This window comes from Denticeps clupeoides, chromosome 19, assembly GCF_900700375.1.
Source record: "Denticeps clupeoides chromosome 19, fDenClu1.1, whole genome shotgun sequence".
NCBI lineage: Eukaryota > Metazoa > Chordata > Actinopteri > Clupeiformes > Denticipitidae > Denticeps > Denticeps clupeoides.
The window spans coordinates 9,289,707-9,314,190 of record NC_041725.1 but is presented as its reverse complement, the minus strand read 5'-3'; the positions used below and the strand labels follow the sequence as shown (position 1 = coordinate 9,314,190).

Sequence of the window (24,484 nt, the reverse complement as noted above, 5' to 3'; positions counted from 1 at the left end):
AATTAGCTGAAAACATGGCCGTCTAGGTGGCAGTATGCAAAGTAGCTATATACAAATAAACAAATTTATGATGTATGTTTGTATATTTAGGCCTACGGTACGGTTTTGTGGAGGTCACCCAAAGCCTCTCTGATCCCAGGTGTGGCCCTGTCACTTGACCCCTCTGGAGGAACCCTCTGTTTTCCACCCATTTTCCATCTATTATAATGGTAAATTTGATCCTGTTCTTATGCCTGTTGAATGTGTGAATTGTTGGGTACAAAGACAGTAAAAATCCAGCCTTCTCTGTGTCCGACAGATCCCCATTTTCTGTGGCGAGGCTTGTATTTGCCGTGCTCTTTATGGTCCTGTTTGCCTGACCTGGTTAACAGAATGTTCTTTACGTGCCTTTTGGTGTACTGGTGTAATGTGACTTTATGAGTCACACTGTTGGTTGATACCAAAATTTTGTGTACTTTGTAATGCCTTAAAATGAAACGCATCAGCTTCACTCTTCAGTGTTGAGGAAGACACTCCAGAATAGTAAGAAGTTTTACATTTTCTTATTCTTTTTAAAAGATTAATAATGTTGCCAGAGGTAATTACATTACTTTCAGTGCACATGTTCCTATATACGTCTTTTAAAATATCCCTTCACTCTATTGGATTTTTTTTTGTGATGTAGTCGATAAAAAGCATTTCATTTGCTATAGAACAAAGCAGAAGCCTTTCAATAATGGTATGATTTCATGGTTGAACGTATTTAGCTGCCAGGACAAATGATAATGAAATACTTTTTATATTCCTCTCTGCCTTATTCTCATCAATGGAGTATTATTTGGATCAGTTACTGTAAAATTTCCTACCATTTTGGAAATTGTAATAAAAATACAATACCCAATACTGGACAATTGCCTTTTCATATCAGTCATACAACACACAGAAATATTACAGAGGTTCATTCTCCCTAGTCCACCACCCCAAACTAGATGTTCAGAGCCTGATGACCAGGTATGGAGCATGGCAGAGACTGGCTGACTGGCTATACTCTGCAATCTGCACCTATATGAGCTCCTCATGGCACCTACCAGGGCTTTGGTCTACAATCACATATTATACCCAAACTGCTGATTTTTAACATTATGAAACAAGATGATGGAGACAGACTGCTCTTTTTGCTTGTTTTTATAGGTTAAACGATCTGGAGTAGCTGACAAGTTGACCTCCGAGCAGAGAAAAAGGCAGGAGGTATGGTGTGCCTCTCCCACCCCAGGGATAGCATACATCTCCAGAAGGGGTTAGGGATGATTGGTGGGGTGTTTCTGTTTTTTTTTCTCGAACTCCACAACTCAATGTCTAACCTGATGTATGAAGTGCCTGCTTGGGCGAGTTTGTGTGTGTTCATGCCATGAGTGAACGCATTCGGAGAGGTCATTCACTGGAGCCAGAAAATATTTGTCTCTTTTTATTATTATGTAATGTTCTAGGTCCATGGGCAGTTAACACAGATATTTGGCATTTGTTTTTTTCTTGTATCCCCGGCACAAGATGGTAACACAGAAATTCAATGGCAAGGTTCCTGGCTCTCAGTTAACCAAATATAATTACTCAAATAAATTGTTGCCGCATTCCCTGTGTCTGAACTGCCCACCATTGCTCAGAGATATGACCCTAATTCCCAAGCCATTACAGTCATACTACTGCTATGTGTGGCATGTTAATTAAACTCATTCAGCTCCAACCTTCTGCTTCATGTCAGGACCCATAGCATGTAACAGGCACTAGGAGGGTTTTTGGTAACACAGACAGGTTTGATGGATGTGAATGAGTTTTGTATTTTTATTTTTTCCCCTTGCCTCAGGCCATTTTTGAGGTCATTTCCTCAGAGCACAGTTACCTGCACAGCCTGGAGCTGCTGATACGCTTGTTCAGGAACTCCAGTGAGCTGAGCCAGACCATGACCAAAACTGAGCAGCACCATCTCTTCTCCAACCTAATGGACGTTTGTGAGGCCAGCAAAAAGTAAGACCTCTGGGTTCAATGCTCCAAAAGCATAACATGATGTCTGCTGTGGCTTCTTAATTAAAATATTCAAAGACAATCTAGACCATTACTTTTGGAAGTTTGGAAAGAATTCTCCTGGTATGAACATAATGTGTGGTTGTTTTCTGCCAGCATTTATGTGTTTGCCTATTGTGTGGATGGGGCGTGTCAGTTGACTCTGTGTTTCTGTGTGTGTGTGTGTGTGTGTGTGTGTGGAAGGATCTTGTTCAGGCTTGTGGCAGAGCCTCACTTGACACCAGGCTGTGTGAAGCTGTGGCTTATCCCGTAACTCCTGCTGCGCCCGCACTAACGGCAGAAAATTAGTTACACCAATCTAGAAACCTTTAACTTCTAATCCTTCAAAATTCACTCCTCTAAAGGGTAAACGTCTGTTTGACTTGGGCGGAATAAGGAAGAGTGGAAAAAAAATCTTTGTTCTCAAAGGCAATGATATGAGCGATCCAACTGTAGGGCAAACTGCAGGTACATTTTTGTGTTTTGTGGCTGTGCTAGAACAATGATGTTTGGCAATAGTTCTATCAATGGCCAAACAGCAAAGACGTGCAAATTAAAGATTCAGCTGCACCCTCTTCAATGCAAGAACATCAACAGTAGAATGAGACACACGACTGATCAACCTGTCCGTTGTCTTGAGGTTAGCTGATGCTGCACTACCCTACAGGAGGGTGATGTAAACCATATACAGCTACTCATTGCGAATGCCACACAGATATAATAACCCCCACGAAATCTGTACAAGTTCAACAGTGCAGTTTCTGGCAGAGGAACATTGTTGTTATCTATTGTGTGGCGTTGCTGCCTCGAGGGCCGGACTGCGATGAATGGCCAGGTAGTCGCTGGCTGCACCCTGGTTTGGGATGCCTCACAGATTATGGTCTCACGCAACACGGGAACAGCGAGTTCTGTCCAGTGGAGCAGCATACTGACCCCGTCCGCACACCTCACTTTTATTTTCGGGAGAGGCTCAGCTACGAGATCTAAATCTGGCTTTAAATCCAGCGGCACGTTAGGGTTAGAGAGGATTTGTGTGGAAGTCCGGGTGCTGAAAAGGCGCTGGTTAGTGTGTGTTTAGTTTGGCTTGTGTGTTGTAAGAGGCCGTGACTGAATAAGTGTTGACATGGCTACATAGTTTAGGAAGAGAAGAGTTGGTGTCCGTTGACTGTGTTGGCATGAGCTGACTGCCTCTGCCACCATGGGACTTATTTTTTGTCGCCACGGTGATGGCAAGGTTCCATTCGGCCTCCTGGTTTCTGTGGAGGACCTTTGTTTACCATGGAGACAGTCGCAGACAGAAACGCTCATATGTGCCGGCCTCTATACCATTGTGTAACCTCTCACCAACTCACTTCCAAACACTTCCTCACTCTCTGGAGACCCCCTCACCCCAACTCCACTTCCATGAAAGCACCCTCTGTTGCCCATTTCTTGAGAGACTTGGATGTCCTCTGACTGACGCCGCACTCTCCAGCCCTGCTGAGGAGGACAGGGACAGATTGTTCTCTGGTTAGTCAGTGTTGTCTTGCGTTCATTTTTTGGACCCTGGTCTACAGTCAAATATACAGATGGTGCGCGGTAAAATGATGGATGCCAGACAGACATCTCCGTTTCCTTTAATCACGAGACGCTCCAGACGGATGTCGGAGCCTGAATTAGATTCATTAGCCGCAGTGTGAGTGGTGAGAGAGGCTTCTCTGAATGGTAGGTGGATTAAGAAGCAGTGGGGGCGGGTTCATGAGCGCTTTACATCTCCTAGTAAATTCTGTCAGAGGATGCAAAATTAGAAACCGTTTTCATTGGCGCACCAACAACATTAATGCCAGCGTAGCATTCACACACAGGTCATGTCAAGTAGTCAAGCAAGATTGTTTTTGTCATTTCGCCCGTATATTCAGTGCATTTCAAACTGAGACAACGTTCATTCATGGCCATGGTACCCATGGTACAATGCGAAACAGACCAAAAAAAGGTCACAGTATTGTCTTGTTGTGCAGACATGACTTGAATTTGCAGGTAGGTGTGTCATATCAGTACTGTTTTATGTGCAAGAAGAGTAAACATGGACGAGTAATAAGTTATTCGGGTGTGCAATAATATCGTCTTGCGTAACAGCACCAGAACAAAAAGAGATCAGTCTCACGAACAAGATTTTAACGTAAAATGTAGAGGATCGTACAGTGTTCTGTATATAATTTCAAGGATGGCAGTGGTGTGTGTGTGTACCCCGTATGCATCCAGTTCTACTAAAGGTAGCCCTCTCCTCTGTTATCCCCTGTGACTTCTATGTTCTATGTGTCTCATGGGGTTCTTTCCCCTTAATAAAGAGGACAGTATGCACCGCTGCAACATGCGGTCTGTTGGTGTGTGTGTGTGAAGGGGGGAGTTCATGCTCTCTCCACCCCACTCACTTCTTAACATCATCACAGAATAAGCAACTGGCTCGAGTACAAACCCCCCGTTGCTTTTAAACGGTCGGCAGGACTTTTGAAAGGTTTATCCCTTGAAGGGCGTGTGTCCTTTCTGTCTTGAGAGGGTCCGTTTCTTGTAAGCCACATTATTACCGGGACCGCATAGGTAAAACCATCTAGCATACATCAGCCAACTTTTCCCTCTTTCTGTATAAGGGTGTGGCACTGTACACGCTAGTGCATGTTGCAGGTAGGCCAAAACTGGGTGGACTGGATGGGCAACATTGTCCCGCAAGCACCTGCCATGTTCTCGCCGGAATCCCGAGCAGTGTTTTGTTTGTTTACAGCCGATTGTACACTTTGTACGGTGAAGAATTTTGTAGGTACATGGAAATTTGATATTGCTGAACATAAACTTTGTTGAATTGTAACACTTCGGTTGTGTTTTTCTGTATCTCATGTCTCTTTTTTTTTTTTTTTTTTTTTTAGTTTTTTGAAGCAAGAAAGATTTGCCATGCTTGTCATCAGGCAATATGTTTCCACACACAGTTTATTGGAGATACAGTAACAGATCAACTAGGCCATTTTATTTCTACTGCTGTACCGGTATACATAAAGTTATTGATATATGCATGTCTGTCACAACTATGATAGGTGGCAATATGCTTTCAGCTTGATAGTTAACAGATAAACAGATATTATTTAGCTGGCGGCAAACTGTTACAATGCAAATGGGTGAATTGCACACAGCTTCTTCTGTCACCTTTGGGTCAAAGCATGGAGAGTTGGAAATGTGTAGCACACACAAAGTCTTGGTCCAACTGAAAGTATACAGTCCAGGCCAAAAGTTTGGACACAGCTTCTCATTCAATGAGTTTTCTTTATTTTCATGACCATTTACATGGTAGATTCTCACTGAAGGCATCAAAACTATGAATGAACACATGAAGAAATGAACAAAAAAGGTGAAATAAAAAACATGTTTTATATTCTAGTTTCTTTGCTCTGATTACTGCTTTCCACACTCTTGGCATTCTCTCGATGAGCTTCAAGAGGTCGTCACCTGAAATGCTTTTCCAACAGTCTTGAAGAAGTTCCCAGAGGTGTTTAGCACTTGTTGGCCCCTTTTGCCTTCACTCTGCGGTCCAGCTCACCCCAAACCATCTCTACTGGGTTCAGGTCCGGTGACTGTGGAGGCCAGGTCTCCACTTTTTTGTTAAGTACAAAACTCCACATGTGTTCATTCATAGTTTTGACGCCTTCAGTGAGAATCTACCAACCTAAATGGTCATGAAAATAAAGAAAACACATTGAATGAGAAGGTGTGTCCAAACGTTTGGCCTGTACTGTATACGGAGGACTAGCACAGTTTCAGTTTTAATGTTTTTTCCAATGTCATTCTAAATGCATTCTGACTTCATTGGCAATTCTGGATAACCAGAGGTTAAGCAAAATCCTCCAGCATTCTGGAAAATGTAAAAAAAAAACAGAGAGTGTGCACTCCTTCATTTCATGCCAGTCACCACTGTGGCTGGTGGCACCGGTTCAGCAACCTGTCTTGAAAATGCTTATTTCTGATAAAACCTGGGTTTTCAGCAAGGCTCGGCTGCCTGTGTGTGGCATAGTGTGGCGGAGCTGTGGGGGTTGGGGCTCTGGGCTCAGGCTCTGGTGGGTGTTGGAATGCAAAGCGCCCTTCAGTTTTGCCTGACAGAAGTGATTAGAGTGTGTTTTCATTCTTCACATTGCAGGATCTGTAGGTTTAATGTTTCCTAAATTCCATTGTAATTTTTCCTAAATTCTATTTTTTTTTATTTTAATTCTTCTGAATTCTATGTTTTCCGTTATAAATGTATTTATTCACCTAAAAACTGTGTGATTACGGAGTGTATGGGGAAAAAGAACTAATGTAATATACATTTACATTACATTTACAGCATTTATCAGACGCCCTTATCCAGAGCAACTTACAATCAGAAGTTACAGGGACAGTCCCCCCTGGAGCATCTTAGGGTTAAGTATCTTGCTCAAGGAAACATTGGTAGTGAGTGAGATTTGAACCTGGGTCTTCTGGTTCATAGTCGAGTGTCTAACCCACTAGGCCACTACCACCCTTTTATATATAACAAATCACATTTAATCACTGATCAACAAAGTTCTTGGGCATTTACTAATTGTTGAAGAAAAACTACAGTTTTAAACCCCTTTTAAAATTCCTTTTTGTTCCGTTTGAATGTGCAGGCATTTATGCTGTTATCTGTACAATATTATATGTTTTGGGAATATCGTGTTGTCAGGTTGAGATCCTCAACTTGTCTGCTGTTGAAGTAAAAGGGCTTCATACACCTGGTGGAAGGGCAGGTTGTTTCCCCGAGATTCCTGCCAGGAATAGCCTGCAGGTCGAGGACAGTCGCTGTGCGGGGGACAAGGCTGATGAGCTGGACCTCCTTCCTGCCCCTCGCTGTGGGAATGGGGCATCAGAAATCAGCCGACATCTGCGGCTCCTGCTGGGAAGGGTCTTCCTGTCATCTGTCTGCAGGCTGGGAAGAGAGGTGTTAGCACGGTTTCCTGGCTTTGTTGCTGGCGTGTGAGAGTGTGTTAGTAAAACGGGGAGATCCAAATGAGTCAGACTAATACGATTCACGGCATCTCCAACATGCAAATGGTTTAACATTTTCTCGCTCTTCTTCACATAGTGTCTCCCTCCCTCCGTCTTGTCTTCATAGGTTCTTCAAGGAGCTAGAAGACCGACATCAACAGAACATTGTCATTGAAGATATTAGCGACATTGTCATGAGACACGCCAAGTCGAACTTTGACCCCTATGTGACATACTGCTCTAATGAAGTGTATCAGCAGAGGACCTTGCAAAAGCTATTGTGAGTCCACCAATACAATACACATGCATGTGTGCAGACACATTTTTTTTTCATTAAAATGATGTGTAATGATATCTATGCATCAAATGTATAAATATAAATAACTAACTCTAAATATAAATAACCAACTATAAAATCTTTTTTTATGACCCTACCATTGTGTATCTGTGTAATATATTTTTGAACTTTGGGCCTAGATCAAAGAACCCATCCTTTAAAGAGGAGCTGAACCGAATTGAAGCTCACTCAGACTGCCGAGGCCTTCCCATGATCTCCTTCCTGATCCTGCCCATGCAGCGTGCCACCCGCCTGCCACTGCTCATGGATGTGAGTGAATGGCGCGTAGCGCACATCTGAGATGTGCGTTACAGGGATATGGCTGTGCAAAATACACATTTTTCTCAGCTAGCCACATTAAGGAAATGAAGTGTTCCCACCTCTCCCTCTCCTCCTACCTTTTTAATTATCGTACGCCCATCTCCATCTCCTTCTCCAATGTTCCCCTCCTTACTTTAACCAGTCCGACACATAAACAGCAGTGGCGGCCGGTTAAAAGTTTTTTTTGGTGAGGCGCACTTTTGCAAGTCAGTTATTAGATGCACTCTAACCACATATCACCACTACGGTATGTCAGAGTATCATTCTTATGCATCACACTGCTTTTAAAGATGAAACTAAAGCAAAAATACAACATATGTGTTGTCAGTCATTTATTATTTTGGAGTAAATTTCACCCGTCCCCTTCAAATATGCAAATTTTTCAACTACACTCTTGTCAGGCAAGTTTTAACAAGTCCCTAACAAACTTTTATTCTAATCCGTGAGTACAGTATAAAACATGAGTTTTATCAATGTACGCCTTTAAGAGCTTGTGTCTCACCTCTGTTGCTAATCTCTTAATTTTCTTGATCTGCTGCTGCAAAGTTTTTCCTGTGGTGTTCTTCAATGAAATGGTTCACTTATTTATGGGATGAAACTGGATTAGTTTTCTCCCTGATAAAAACCCCACGAGCTGCTTAGCTGCTCCAGCTTGTGGGAGGGCTTTGGGCGCAGAATTCTGCACCCCGAGGTTCTTCTGTACTTTCTGTGGGAGGGGGTTCCAGTGAGCATGCACCAGTTAGACCGTGAGCACCCCAAAGATTTCTGCACCCCAAAGGAACAGGAAATATGTCACACGACCTTTCGTTTGTGGTTAATGAGAGCATTACACTTGAATGCGGATTATACACATTGCTCCTAGTCTCATGTTTGTCTAAAATCATTTTATGTGATCTTTTTCATGTGAAACTGGTGGGGCGCCCCAGCACCCCCTATTGACAGGCCGCCACTGATAAACAAATGGACTAGGATTTTTGGTTTGGCCTGTCTGTTGTCCTCGTTTGATAAGACATAAGCCCAAACTGTTTCCAGTGTGGTTCCAGCTGGAGCTCTTTACTCCATATTTCTGTTGTCTTTTACCTATCCCCCATTGCTATGTCTGAGCATTCTTTATTGTGTCTCTCTGGAGAGCTGTGAGCCTCTAAAATACAGGCTGTCCATGGAAAAGGAGCCAAATTTTTATAACAACTGCGAACATGACACAAAACATTGCCTCTCCCTCGCTTTATCTCTTTATCTCTGCTGCTCCCTCCTCTCCGTCCCAGAGTCCCCAGAGTCAGCCACTGACTTTCAGCTTTCCGAACGGAGGACCGCAGTAAACGATGAGAAAGTTTAACGCTGCTGTTCTTCCCACCATTACGCTTTCACACAGGGGAGAGAGAGAGAGAGAGAGAGAGAGAGAGAGAGAGTCTAAATATCACAAAAGCGTGAGAGAGACGTGCTCCTGATCAGTCCTCTCTCGGGCAATAACAATTCCAGTGAAGTCCCGGTAACACTGCAGAGAAAACAAACTGGGGTTTTGTGTCTGCGAGGCTTCATGCATGCATGATAAACTGTGTACACACTTTCATAGCCCTTTGATTCCAATCACATGACCCTTAATCTCTGGCCTGTTTGTGTGTGTGTGTGTGTGTGTGTGTGTGTGTGTGTGTTTATGTGCCTTTCTCTGTGTGTTCAGCTTTTAACTAAATGATGTTTATTTTGCAGACAATCTGTCAGAAGACGTCCAAGAACACTGTCCAGTATGAGGCCTGTAAGAAGGCACTGCAGTCAGTCAGCAAGGTGAGGGTTCACTTGGGGTCATTGCCAGACTGTCTCATGCACTCACTTTAGGACTTAGCACACGCCTCACACATGCCTTTCCTGTTAACACCAAGGTCTTGGTACAAATAAGAATTAAAAAGACCCTTAAACCGAGCTTGTATCTCCTGTCTCCTGTCAGAAGATTTACTTCTGTTTCTGAAGGTCATTATTTGTGAATAGATGTTAATGTCCAGCTTTGACCCTACTAGTATCCTTTCAGAATGACTTAAAGGGTTGGGATGTAACAGTGATGGGTATTCAGAATACGAACATTTATTATCTGTGTTTGTCATTTTGTGCACTATTCACAGCTTGTACGGAAGTGCAACGAGGGCGCCCGTACGATGGAGAGAACTGAGATGATGTACACCATCAACTCTCAGCTGGAGTTTAAAATTAAGGTAAGGATGAGGATTTGACCTGGCAGGTTGTGACCACATCAGGCACGCTGGTCGGTTTTCTCATCGAGCAGAAATGCAGCGGGAGGGAGGATGACACTCATCCCCTAAAACAGGGCCGCTTCTGTACATTCCACTCATTGATAAATCCCAGCATGCCTTTCAATTCAATTCAGAGGGACAGCGGGGGTTCTTGCACTGGGAAATAGTCAAGGCTTTTGCTTAAGCAGCTGTTGGGAATGTAGCGCCGGGGGATTCTCTGGCCCCTCGGAGAAGCCACAACTGTCTGATCCAGCAAGTGGGAATAGATGAAGTGCTTGTGTAGGTGGGGAGGAGACTGCGGCTCATGTACTTGTTAAGCGCCTGTGGGAGTATCTTCATGAGACGTGTGTGTGTGGCACGCAGTCATGGTTATGGCCGCGTTCCCTTCCAGTGTTCCAGTGTTGGCCACCTCCTCCATATTCCTTCTTCTCCTCTATCAGTATACTTTGCTCACACGCTGCACCCTGGCCAGGCTCCGATATCCTTGTTGAAATCAGCTCCCGAAAGACAGGGAGACCATGATAGATAGAGCGAGAGGGGGTAAAAGGCAAGGGTGTGGTAAAACAGGAGCAGTGAGACGGAGGGAGAAGCTGATAAGGTTTACTGGGGCAATGTTCACTGATTCTGTTGTTTATATAAGAGCCTGTGGCAGCCGATGAGTTTTGGACGGGCGAGAGGGGATAGATGGATGTTGTGCCTGTACAAACCGAGGCCTGGAAGTTCCCCCGTCTCACAGACCTGGGTCATGTTCGGGCCACTTATGAAACCTTATGAGTCCACAGCGTTCAGCGCTTCATGCCGTATTATAACCCTAAGACATACATATATTCCACAACTGATGCTTTCACGTTACACATTACGGCCATGTATCTGAGCCATGTGGTCAGTTACGTGCAGAAATGTTGGACGCATGCTCGCTTAAACATGCCTACTAATGCAAATTCCCTCAGCTTAAGGATGACATCCTTCTCTGCACAGTAAAACACAGTAAACGCTCACTTCACACCCTGTATACATTTTATCAGTGGGTGTGTATGTTTACGTATGAGTGTGTGTGTGTGTGGGAATTTTTTTTTTTTTACACACATGGTTTCAACAGATGTCCGGGTGGCTGAGGACTGGCATGTCTAGCTGTTCACAGGCTTCTGGCGTGTAATGCACACCACAGTCACCCTCAGCATTCACCCCCCTCTAATACAACATATAGATAAAAAAGGCCACCCTGAGCTACCAGAAGAGCTTCAAGCCAGGATCTCCAGTTGCTCAGTAGATGAACAAATGTGCCATGCAATATCAGTTAAAATGGCATCATTTTCTTTTGTTCTCTCTAGCCATTCCCACTTGTGTCTTCGTCCCGTTGGATGGTCAAACGGGGTGAGCTAACAGCGTTTGCTGAGGAGAACGGGCTTTTCTCGAAGAAGACCACGCGGCACCAGGTCTACTTCTTCCTTTTCAACGACGTCCTCATTGTCACAAAGAAGAAGAGGTAAGTCAGTGTTCACCACAAACCACTCTGGCCACACATTGATTTAGAAGGCCATCATCAAGTCTGAGTGGGTTTACTTTCTCCTTCGGAAACAATGAATGTCGAGATGAATATGATTCATTATTGACAACAGGCCAACTTTCCAACAAAGGCCACAAGATGAGTCATGTGGCTGATGCAGAGAGACAGTTAGCAGGGGTGAGGGACAGGGAGAAGGTCAAGACGTTCTTGTGAAGAAAAAAGTGAGCAAAGTGAGTGCATGTTATTATGAGGACTTGGTGACTGGTGTAATAAAAGGAAAGTTGCATTATGAATATTCATGTTTTCTTGAATAGTGCACAAATTTGCTCAAATCAGCCTGTCAAATATTACCATAAGACGAATTCCACAATACCTGCCATACTGTTTCATGTCAATTTTTTGAGTATTGTGTTAAATATCCCTTTTAGAGCATATCACTCAGCCCTGTATGATCATTAGACCTGCGTCTCCCCCCAGAAAACCATGTCAGGGAGGGACAAACTCATGTCAGGGAGGGACAAACACACACACACAGAAATGTGGGTGAGATATTGTCATTACAAAATGGCAGTCATAACACAATCATGTTTGGTCTATTAATTTAGTGTTGGTGTTTACATTATAGCAACCCTATTTTGATTATTTAATTACATAAGTTTAATTCCATGTGGTTAAATGTCTTCCAGATACAACTATGTGCACTTATTTTACCGCTTCATCTTCTGAATTCATCAATATCTGCCTCACACTAATGACAGTATAAATAAAAAAAAAAGAAAAGACAAAGTCATAGGGGACAGCTCAGTGTTCTGCAGAACAGAACCAGCGCATCTAAGAATACGCTTATCTTATTTTCTTATACTCTGGATTGAGCCGCGAGCATGCAGGTGATGGTTGTGAGGGTGTTTGAAAGTGCGATAATGTCACCAAAATTCCTGGAGCTTCTTGTTGTCAGTAAGTGAGTCGCTTCTGGTGCGGACGGACCTCCCTGTTTTCCTGCTCTGCTCTGGGAACATTCTGCACGCCCTTCGGAATAGAACGACTTCCTAGAAACAGTATGGTTTTAATTTCCAGCTACGAAACTCATCTCATCTGTCTTGTGTTTTTAAGACTGGCCGGATTTTTTTTTTTATTGTTTAGGCCACGTGCCTGACCCATCCCCCGACCTCCATGAAGAAAGACTTCATGTTTTGATCGCCATTATCCAGATGTGTGTGTGTGTGTGTGTGTGTGATGTATTACCGATGAAAGCTCTAATATGTGTCCTGAGCACAGCAGGGCAGTCATCTCACGCCACCATGTCTGCCTGATGTGGGAGAAAAACAGAACTGTACGCGCCACGCTACGCTGCTCCCCCTGCTCTTTCTCACTTCTGGAGAACGGTTATGTAACTCCCCATGAACGACCAGCTGGCCGTTCTTTCTTTATTTTTTTGTCCTCTTTTTCGTTCTTCTTGGCGCTCTGCTCTGTGTTATTGCTGGGTCTATATATCTGCTTTTTTCTTCTTGCGTTCTCCATCTCTTGTTGACATCTGGGAGTCGGATTCTGCCTGAGGCAGCTCTTGCACAGTCGACGTATATGAAAGCCGTTTTACCTGAAATCATTTGCTTTTAATAATTCTAGGTTTTGAAAGGTGAACCACTGAATATTTTAAATATTGTGTTAATATGAATATAAATCAAGTTCTTATAGTAGAGGGTGCCACAAAAATGATCTTCCTGGAAGTAAAATGTCAGTGTTTCCCAAAGCTTTTATTGTGACAGCATTGTCACTGACACAGTCTCCATTTAAACTGGACACTACAACGGTCTTTAAGGTGTTTCAACACTGCAAGATATGGTTGTCACGTTCCTAAGTCTAATGGGTTTAAGAAATGTGACAAGGGTGTGGAGATGTGGAGGTCCACTGAATCACACATAGCGTACAAACTGCTTTTATTTACAGTGCGCTAACAGGTACAATAAAACAGCGGACTCAGGACAGCTAACCAACATCAGTACAGCCTAAAGGAAGGGATGGTCCAGCGGGGACAACTCAAACACGCACAAAAGTGAACGAAAAGGGCACATAAAGCTAACAGGCTAACACGGGCTAACAACAAAGGGTGTAAATAATCAGGGAACAGAAGAGACTTTGTTAACTGATGATGCCCGAGGGACGCAGCGAAGACTCCAACGTTATCTTACAGAAGCTGGGAGTTTTCTGTAAGGGACTGCATGTTTCTCATTCCAGTGGAGGGGTGTGAGTGCTTAGGAATTGTGATGGAATGCTTCTGCATCCCTGGTGTCAGAACGTCTCGTAGCCTCAGTGGAGGGAGTCACCATAACCTAAGAAACCCATGTTGATTCGATAAGGGGATAGCAAAGTTCAAAAAAGGCTGAAAACAAACAGATAAGAGGGGCATTTTGAGAAAATGATGGACGATTCTGGTAATGACTAAAATTAGTTTCTTGGCCACTGGTGCCATTGAAGGCTATGGAGACTATGATGTGAGTGTTTGTATAAAGGAAGGAATTCTTGGCCGTTCGTGGATGTTCATTGGCACACACTTCCCTCACACTCATGGTCTTTCTCTTCCTCTCAGCGAGCAGCCTGTCTCCATCTTCACTGCAGCTGGAAACACACGACAGGCTTCACTTCTTTGACAGCTTACTCCACTTACATTCCACTTTCGCAAAGTTCTGTACTTTGAGGCCTGGTGTCTGTTTCCTTTCTCTCTTTTTTTTTTTGTTCTCCACTCCCTTCATGTCTCCTTCTCCTGGCAGTGGAATTTAAATTGCATTCCAGACATGTCAGAGATTTTGTCCCAGGGACGTTTTGGGAATTTGTTCCTGAGGGCTTTTTTATGAAGGACCTTTCTGCTGCTCGTCTACTACCGCTGCCGTTTTCACACTGATTTAAGACTTTGGGGTGGGGACCGAGGACTGCTCACATCACATAATCTGTGTGTAGTTAGTTTGGCAGTGTGGGACCCCTCAGGGATACTTGAGTGACAAATGAGCCTGAGGCTGATGGTTAAATGGTGGCCTTTTCTGGTGCAAAGAATTTCGTGCAGAGGACAGTGTGTGTGTGTATCCTTCCACATTTAAGTCTTGAGTGTAAACACTGCTCAAAGGTGCAAAGGCAAAAGCTGCTGCTCATTATAGATCCAGTTTATTTAATAAATCTGCATCTCATTGAAGGGTGGTATCACGAAACTAAATAGACTACATCAGACATTTAAATCTTGCTTTAATTTCTCACAATTAATCCTCACTGCCTTTTCCTTTACCGTTTCAGTGAAGAGAGTTACACCGTTATTGATTACGCTCTGCGGAACCAGATCAGGGTGGGTCCGTGTCAGGCAGAGGATGTCAACCTCTCCCCAGTGCGCACCACCACGGGCATCCTGGCATCACGGCAGGGCTCAGCAAGTCATTTGTTCCGCCTCCATTTCAGCAGCAACCACTCAGGAGACAACGTACCCATGATCCTTGGGACAGAGCACCTGTAAGTCCTGCTCCTTTCTCTTTTTTAGTTTTTGTTTCAACTCCTATTTTATGAAAGGCAGTGGATCGTCTGGCGGGTAAGGAAACAAACCTGTAATCAGAAGGTGCCACCAAGGTGCCACTGAGCAAAGCACCGTCCCAACACACTGCTCCCCGGGCACCTGTCATGGCTGCCCACTGCTCACCAAGGGTGATGGTTAAAGGACATCGCTTTATTCGAAAGTGAAGTGATTGTCACATGTGATACACAGCAGCACAGCACACGGTGCACACAATGAAATTTGTCCTCTGCATTTATCCCATCACCCTGAGTGAGCAGTGGGCAGCCATGACAGGCGCCCAGGGAGCAATGTGTGGGGACAGTGCTTTGTTCAGTGGCACCTCAGTGGCAACTTGGCGGATTGAGATTCGAACCGGCAACCTTCTGATTACGGGGCCGCTTCCTTAACCGCTAGGCCAGAGGCAGATTAAAGACACAGTCACTCCAAACAATCCTCAAAACAGGAGATCTGCACAGTGTATGTGTGTGTGTGTCATGAAACTGTAAACTTTAAAAGAAAGAAATCTGAAAGTGAGCTGTGGGAACCCATAGATGTGTGCATGAATGCCTGTTTATCAGCATGCAGATCAGTCCTGGTGCATATTTCATCATACTGCTGTGTGTGTGAGTGTGAATTTTTTTGACTGTCCTCCCGACACATCTCAGATGAACAGCCTCTGCGTAAAAGCGTACACATTTCGGTGTGTCACCGCGTGCTGTGCTGCAGTGTATCACAATGACAATCACTTCACATTCACTTCAAAAAACTCTGCTTAGCTCTACAAATACCCACAGTGTCCCTTAAATTTTTAATAACAGCAGAATTTACAAATAGTTGTAAAATGGAGAAGAGGTGCTGTGTGGTTCAAAAGGAAGAAACAAGTATGGGAATATTGTGTTCAGTTTTTTTTCCTTGCACAGGTAGCAACAAATTTCGTATGTATTTTATTGTTAAACGGAATAATAAAATACATACAAGATATGATGCTACCAGTGCTAGAACAAAAACTTATTTCTTGGGCAGTCATAATCTATATATGTTGGTCCCTACCTGAATAGATGAGACCCCCCATTAATTACTTGGCCCAGGTCTACTTGTTCATGTTAGGGGCCGTGGAGGCTGGCTTTACATCACTTTTATATAATGAACAGTGAAAATAATATAGGTTAGAATGAAACCAATCAAATTCCTAGATTTAAAAAAAAAATTCCTTGTTCTTGACTTTTCTTCTAAGAAGACCCATTTTGTTGCTTGAAGCTTCTGGCTCTTTCTTGCTTTGGCTTTTTTCTCTGTACATTTTATTTCTGGGTCTGGGGCCAACATCTTTCAAAGTGGCCAGAGTTCAAAAGGCCCCTCTGTGCTGAGTGTCAGACTGGGAAGTGACGGCATCAAGTGCTAATTCTTCCCCAAGTGGAACACTGGGTCCTCTTCTGTGCAGCCTCTAATGCAACCGGGCCACGGCCGAGCAACGATGGAACAGGCTGTTCATCTGAGATGTGTCGGGAGGACAGTCAAAAAAATTCACTCTCACACACACAGCAGTATGATGAAATATGCACCAGGGCTGATCTGCATGCTGATAAACAGGCATGCATGCACACATCACATTCCCACAACCAGTCACTCACTTTCAGATTTCTTTCTATGAAAGTTCAGTTTACAGTTTGATAACACACACACACGCACACACACACACACTGTGCAGATCTCCTGTTTTGAGGTTTGTTTGGAGTGACTGTGTCTTTAATCTGTCTCTGGAGACTGCCGATGGCTCGCTAATTGCATTTCTCCAGATCTACTTTGCTGATGTTCTCTCACATTTTGTTTTAATCACATCAAAAACACACTCTAGCCTTGCCCAGTCTGACGCCACCCTGCCACAGACTCACGTCAAGGACAACCAGCCAACAACGAACCAGTTTTACCACATTTTTCGTCCTCCCGCACATTACGCACAACCATCCATAGATCACAGCCTCTGGCCTGATCCCACAGTAAAAGGCCTGGAAAGCCCCCCTCCAAAATTCCCATTGTCCCCCTCTTGTGATGCTGTGATGTCATCAGCAGAGTTTGAGGTCTGATTGCCGCTGGTCGTACTGTAACGCCACAGTCCTGGGAACGTTCATTGTTGCCGTGATTTCTAGGCAGCGATCCATGGGCTTTTTTTTCCCCACCACACAATACCTCCCTTACCACTATCCCGATCCTCCCTCCGTCCTACTTTCTGGCTCTGCAACCCTTTATAGTATGGTGGGGCGGAAGAGGTGGGGCTTCTGTCTCCGAATTCCTCTGAAAGACCAGAGGGCCACAACAGCTTCTGTTTGTGCTTCAACTCCTGGTTCTGCAGAAGATCCCTGCTCCATGGCGCTGCTCCTCCAGTTCAAAGACAAAGCAATGCTCTTATCCTCCCAATAACACACTGTAAGGAGGGTAGGGTAGATGGCAGGGTGATTGAGACCCTCAGTGAGGATGCATGTGTGAGCCTGTGGTTGGGGGTAGATGCCGCCGCCACCGCCGCCGCCTCGGGGTGAGGTGTGGGGTGGGGATCCGGTGTCTGCCGAATCCTTTCCCACCGTCGCGCAGATGTTGAGGGCACATACAGCTTTCCCCTTTTTCTGTGGGGTGTTTAGATAATTCCTTTTGATTGCGCGTTGTGTGTCCAGGGATATTTTCAACAAACCGGCCATCACAGACTTAATAAATACATAATAAAAATTTGCATGTTCTGTTATAACTTTATACAGTATACACAGGGCAGTGGTGGCCTAGCGGGTAAGGAAACTGACCTGTTATCGGAAGGTTGCCGGTTCAAATCCCAAACCGCCAAGGTGCCACTGAATCCCCACACACGTTTCCCTGGGTGCCTGTCATGGCTGCCCTCTGCTCACCAAGGGTGATGGCTAAATGCAGAGGACATGTTTTGTTGTGTGCACTGTGTTTCACAATGACAATCACTTCATTTTCATTAAAAGCAACCAGACACACTACTGCTTATATAGTCTTAACTGATAAGACCTATTTGTATTTCATATATATGTTTTATAATGTTATGTAATGTGGCAGTGATTGTTGAAAGATATTTATACAGCTATGGCTGCAGATAAAAGGCTAGTTGTGTAAGTTTGGGTGCGAGCACGTTACGATGCGCAGCAAGAAGCAACTGACTCCGACTGACACCCGTTTGGCGCGGCGAACTCATTCCCACCCACTCGCGTGCAAACGTACACCCACGGCCCCTCCGGGACATTTTAACCTGTCCCTTCTGGCTGCCCGCCTCCCATTCCACACATAGCCTTTAAATCTTACTGGCAGCACACATGTCCACGGTGCCTCCTGTGTGTGTGTATATCTCAGCTGGCATGTTAAACTGTGTGAGAATGCTACCTGCTGTGATCCATGTGTGAGTCTTAATGCCTGGGATTTAAATGGAAAGCTGTGACTGGCACTGGGCTCTAAATGGTGGAGAGAGAGAAAGGAAGAGCGAGCGAGAGAGAGAGAGAGAAGAGGGCAGTTTTTAAACAGTATTGGACCTAGCTTGGTGTCTTTCTATGCATTCAAGTCACACAAATTTTAGAATTTGTACAATTGCGTGTGTACGTGTTCTCACTGGTTTGGATGGAATTCATCTGGCTTCTCTTGTTCAATCCAAAGACCAGCAGGCGAGGTGAACTGGCGATACCGTCCGTGTCCTTCCAATTTTTCCCTGTTCTTGTCTCTGCTTTGCAGTCAACTGGATAGCCTGCGGTTCAGGATGTGACTGATAAATGAATGATTGCTGTACAGTCATTTCCTTACTTTTTGAATCTTATTTAAAGATGAGGAGCAACTGGCTATAGCCAAAAAAAGTAATAATAACACAACCCTCCTTTCTGAGTTTCGCCCTGTGTGATCAACGCACCCGCAAGTTCGCTGCAGCCTTCTGCATCCTCTTATTACAACTCGGTTCTGCAGATTCAGAACAGCTGTTCTGTAGATGACGGAACCCGCCTGGTGTCTTTCGAGGGGAAATTTCGGAGATCCGTTGCGCCTCATGCGCCGCAGCAATACAAGGCTTTCATTAGGGGCTGTATTATGCTAATGTGCCAATTAATGAACCATCCCTCATTCCTCGTGTCAGTCAGACGGGGTCACCCTGAACACCATGGGGCGCATGTTCGGGTATCTGCCAGGGGGGAGGCGATGAGCGAATAAGAGCTTTTATTAATGAAGGATGAGTCACGAAGGCCAGGGCCACTTGTTAGACTTCCTCGCCGAGGGGACGTCCGACGCCAGTGATTGTCCCGCCGTGTCCTTCATTAACAGGGGCATCTGTCCTGATGGCAGTCTGAATCATCGCAGAGACGGGGCACAAGCTGTCGGCATTTCTGCAGCGAAACTAGACTCATTTTAGTGTGCAGAGCATTTCCTGCCCATTCCATGTATAATAAAAAGTTAAAAAAGCACTATGGAAGGCAATTGGAAGTGTTGCTCTTCAGAGACTGGAAGACATTTGAAGGAGACTTTCAAACATGATTATCAAAATTTCCCTCTTTCCCTCAAATAAAATGAATGAAGGAATGAAGAAATAAATCCAAACTCTGGGTATTCTGGAAATAAAAATGTGAGCCCTCCTCTGTTAGTGCTCTTTCTTCCATTCCTCTTCTTCTCCCTTCTCTCGTGCCCTGTGGGAATGGAGAGGTGCTCTCGGTCGAGCCTAAAAGAAACAAAAAGGGGATTGACTGGAAAGAACACTGCAGCTTTTGCTTTCACCCTTCACAAATCCACCGTGCCGGCAGAGTCGCGTTTCTCACGGTAACCTTATCCGCGGTATCACCTGGACTCCAAGTGAGAGAGAAGAATGCAGAGAAATCACACTGAAAGTGGAAAAAAAACCTTTATTATCACTAGACTGGAGTGAATAATATTAATGTAATATAATAATAATAATAATGGTGTAATATATGTTCCTTGCAGGAATGAGCGTGCTCGGTGGATCAGCGCCCTGGGTCAGAGGACAAGTGAGAATGCAAACGCTGACAGAACCAGTGAGTACAGCACACCTTCAGAGAGACAGCGCAACCTAGTGGTGACACGGGGGGGAAAAACTTTTCTAACTCTTCCTGAACACGTGCGCCTCCTGTAGTGGTCCTGGAAGATTTGAATTACTAGTAATTAATGAGGACCTTGTGATATTTACTGGGCTTGGGGTAATTAATGAAGATGGATTAAAACATTCTGGCTTGGAGGTTTTCAGGTTTTGTGGCAAAATGCTGAGGTTTGCAGAGATAGCAGAATAATGCTACTGGCATAACAGGTACCCAGCTTCTTTCTTCTTCAAAAAAAACAACAACAAGAGACTGCAGAATATTTGGATTGCAACATGAAACTCTCTTGAGCTCAGATTTTTAGTGATCCACGTATTTTTCTACGTGCATATATTTTGGAAAAAATAAGTGTTGGGTAACAGCAGAAGTCATAGTAGACGAGCCAAGTGGGAAGATGCTTATAGGGTCCATCTTTGAATAATATTTTGAATTGAATGGGACACCCTTTTTAAGGTTTCACATTCACCACGCTGTGTCCTTGGTGTGCAACAATGATTATTAGACGTTTGTAGTACAAACTGTTCTTTGTGACACGTAATACTTAACAAAATACGGCAAACCTTTAGTACGTTGTGCTCCTTATATTATGTTAAAAGATATTGAATTTAAAAATGACCTCAAATGTCACTGAGTGATGGAAGAGCTGCATTGAAGAGCTGCAGCCTCTACAGCCCATGAACATTTTGATAAATGACTAATGAGTTGAATAAGGTTCCGTTATGGAAGTGGATAGTTTTCCGTAATGTAGGACAATGCTTGCTACATGTGTGACCCTTCACTGGTCACATAATTTGATTTGATTAAGATTATCAGTGCTTAGATATCGATGCATTGTGATACATCCCATGTCTACATTTCTACAATTTTCTACATTGTCACGTTTCAAATACAAGGTTTGAGGTTTCCTGATGGGATACCATGTAAAATTCACGTTGGTATCGGCCAATACTGATTCAAAACTAAATGTGATTGGAAAGTCGAACTGAAAAGTGTGTGTCTTGCCGTGCTATGAGATTGCTGCTGGCGGGCAGAGTTGGTGCTCGCCAAGGGCACCAAATATTCCAGGGCCACCCCTTTCTATGACGTCACTGAGTCACGTTGATGTGTGAGGAGCCGCAGTTCTACCAGCACGTTCACTTTCAGTTGGATCATGGCACAGAAATAGAATCGATTATAAGATTCATTTCAAACACCCCCACTGCTTGCTAAGGATGATGGGTTAAATGAGGATTTCATTTTCTGTGCTTGCTGTGCATCACAATGACAAAAATAATCACTTTCACATGTTGTCATGTTGTCATTTATCATCAGTCATCTTTTATTACTGTATTGGTCTGAGTATATACCGGATGACCGGTATTGCATTTTTCTTTAATATTCAGGAATCTGACCGTTCTGCTGATTCAGATCAGTGTCACTACACTAGAAGGTAGTCAAATACCCCAAAATATGTACTCAGCCGTGTGGAAACTGACTGCTGATGAGACCTTGTCCTAGGCTAAAGACTCTAAAGGCACGAGATGGATTTACATAGGAGCCTGAAGTGCTATTTTTAAATGAAATGCTGTGGCGTCAATATGGCTGCCTTTGCACCCCCAGACATGGTGCAGGTGGAGATGACGCGGACGTACACGGCCAGACAGCCAGACGAACTCTCGCTGCAGGTGGCAGACGTGGTTCTGGTCTCACAGATGGTGGATGATGGTGAGTAGCATGTTAACCTGCCTTTTTTTTTGTTGTTGCCTCTCCTCCGTCTCCTTGGCTCTCATACTCTGTTTGCTGGGCCCTGCTCCGTTTCATCTGTCCTATTGAATGTTCATCAAAAGGCTATTAGCGCAGCATCATAAAGGTTTTTTGGTTGTGATTGGTCAGACGTGTGTGCTTTTGACTTCCTCAAGCCTCGACTTCCTCTAGGGTTGCAGCTGACCATGTTTGATGTGGAAAGGGCATTCCCAGGATAGGCCATCAAACGCCCCCAGAATCCTTTATCAGCCATTAAACTTACAACAGGCAGTTGAAAGCGGACTCCAGGCTTTGAACCCGGAGGGCCTTCACAGGGCCTGGGGCTGTTTTGAGAAGTTGCTTCCAACAATATTAAACAATGAGCAGCATGCCGCCACGGTCATCAATAATGACAGCATGTGAGAACGTGGCACCAGAAGGGGTAAAAAAGAGAGCACTCAGAATAACAATATCTTGTCTGAATGTCTGAATGTCTTCATGCATGTGATGATCGGCTCAATGGAAATGTTTCCCGAGTATGATGTTCTGGTCCAACATGATTTACATTCACATTATTCACTTCAAAGACCAGTGATGTTATCATCAGTCCATAAATAAAAATGATTTGTTATTAAAGAGCAGCTTCTGTATCGGTAGATAGTTGGTATGTTTTTTAGTATTAATTCTATACGTCGTTGTTACTTTAGATGCTCATTTATTCTCTGCATCATTGATTAATACAAAAGGAGAAAATGAATTACTTAAAAACAGAATTAATTTGGTGACCTCCAAGTTCCAGTTATTGTCTATAAAGATGGAGTCCATCAACCCTATAGGTGGCAGTAGACTAGTGGGGAAGCCACTTGCCTATCAACCAATCCCTTTCACATGTTGTCAGCCTGAGTGCTTTGGATAAGAGCAACAGAATGCTGTAAATATCCAGCCACTCCACCAAGACTGGAGTAGATAGGGCTGTTGGTGTGGATGAACGAGGACCTGTTGGACTGGGTCCATATTTAAAATTGAAGTTAAATTGATAATGGACAGCTCGTCTCTGTGTCATCACTTCAGGTTGGTATGAGGGAGAGCGGCTCCGCGATGGGGAGAGGGGCTGGTTCCTGGCTGAGTGTGCAGAAAGAATCACATGCCAGGCCACCATCGAGAAGAACATGCAGAGGATGGATCGTCTGCAGAGCCTGGAGACCAACGTGTAGCCCTGAATTTCAGCCCTGGGACTCTCACCATCAACCACCGGCATATCATCACTCTGCCCACCGAAGGAAAACTATTTCCACCTTCCGCAACTGGGCATGCTTCTCCTTCTAGAACCTCGTAATTGTTTACAGGGTCTTCAATGTACGTTTTCATTTGCACCTTTTCAAATCTCTTTTTGAGAAACCACAAAAGACAGAACAACAAAGCAAGAACGACAGCATTTTGTGTGATGGAGTAAAGCTGAAACGACTGGTCTTGGTTTAAAGTCTTTACTAATCCAAAGAAAGTTCAAACCCCAGATGAACTGATTCCACGAGAAACACTGACGGCACTCGGAAAGGACGAATTTCTTTAACAAAACCACTGTCCCAGAGCAGCTTGAAGACTCGCTGTATATATATATGTCAGCAAACCTAGGGAACCTTGGCTACATGAGTGATGAGCTTTTACATAAATGTCCAATATGGTGTGTCCAAATTATCAATTGAAAATACACAGAGCACAACAAAAACATACAAACATCCCCATGTACTGAACTGGAAGACAACAGTGAAAACACTGTCTTTTAAATGGCATTTTATGTATAGGATTACAGATGAATGAAGGTTTACGTACAGGATAGCTGTATGTACGGCTCGGCTCAGGGCAGGGCAGTTATATGATCTCGATTGACAATTGCGATGAAGTTCAGGTTGATCTTGGCGGTCAGCTTTGGGCATTTTTCATGAGCACAAAAAAAAAAATGGCAGAAATTAGTATCATTGGTGTGTTTTAAATGGAGGCATGCGGCAGCCAGAGAGATGACGATGCCCGCAATTTGAATAAAAAATGTCCCAGAAACTAGAGCAAGCAAACAAGAGCCATACACACAACATAATGAACTCCTTCGATATGGGAAAGTATATCGTGATCAACGGTTTGCCATATTGCCCGGCCTTAGATTAGACCCTCGGCATCTTCTGCATTTCCACTCAGGGACAATGTACATACGTTCAAACAACTGTAAATATATACATGTGATACGAATCAGTGTGAATGAATGCTGCAGATGCATTGAAATGCCCCGTAATCTGCTGGTTGTGTCTTGCATGGAAAATTGTTAATAAAAGAAAACAATAGCCATTCACAATCACTCTGTTCATATTCTGTGCCGCAGGTGCCTTTGTTCCTTCACTGCTGCCGTGTTTCATACAAAACAGCGGGATTTTAATTGAGCCACAAGAAAGAAACGCACTCCTGACTCTCGGGAATGGTGCAGCACCTCGAGGAGGTTTCTGATGAAGTTCTTAATTACTGTAACCAAAGGGAGTGTGTGTGTGTGTGTGTGTGAGAGTGTGCGTTCAGGTGAAGCGTTTTGGCACCGCAGGTGGCTTCTGTGAGGTAAACATTTAAATTTTTTTCTTGGTCTCATGTCATGATCAATGATGTCCATGTGCATTTTTTTGTACAATTTTGTTTTCTATGTGTACACTGACCAGCCAC

The 24,484-nt window shown here is 44.0% G+C and overlaps 1 protein-coding gene across 1 annotated transcript in view; it reads left to right on the top strand.

The window, feature by feature from the left end:
• The window catches only part of LOC114768845 (rho guanine nucleotide exchange factor 26-like), a 28,646-nt gene extending 4,512 nt beyond the window's left edge, over window positions 1-24,134 (top strand). The window contains exons 5-15 of the mRNA XM_028961226.1: window positions 1,171-1,227; window positions 1,841-2,001; window positions 7,172-7,324; window positions 7,522-7,651; window positions 9,410-9,484; window positions 9,817-9,906; window positions 11,277-11,431; window positions 14,732-14,941; window positions 19,935-20,005; window positions 21,665-21,769; window positions 22,859-24,134. Coding sequence (XP_028817059.1) covers window positions 1,171-1,227; window positions 1,841-2,001; window positions 7,172-7,324; window positions 7,522-7,651; window positions 9,410-9,484; window positions 9,817-9,906; window positions 11,277-11,431; window positions 14,732-14,941; window positions 19,935-20,005; window positions 21,665-21,769; window positions 22,859-23,001 — 1,350 coding nt within the window. The 3' untranslated portion in view covers window positions 23,002-24,134. The remainder of the gene's footprint in view (window positions 1-1,170; window positions 1,228-1,840; window positions 2,002-7,171; window positions 7,325-7,521; window positions 7,652-9,409; window positions 9,485-9,816; window positions 9,907-11,276; window positions 11,432-14,731; window positions 14,942-19,934; window positions 20,006-21,664; window positions 21,770-22,858) is intronic.
• The last annotated feature ends 350 nt before the right edge of the window (window positions 24,135-24,484 follow it).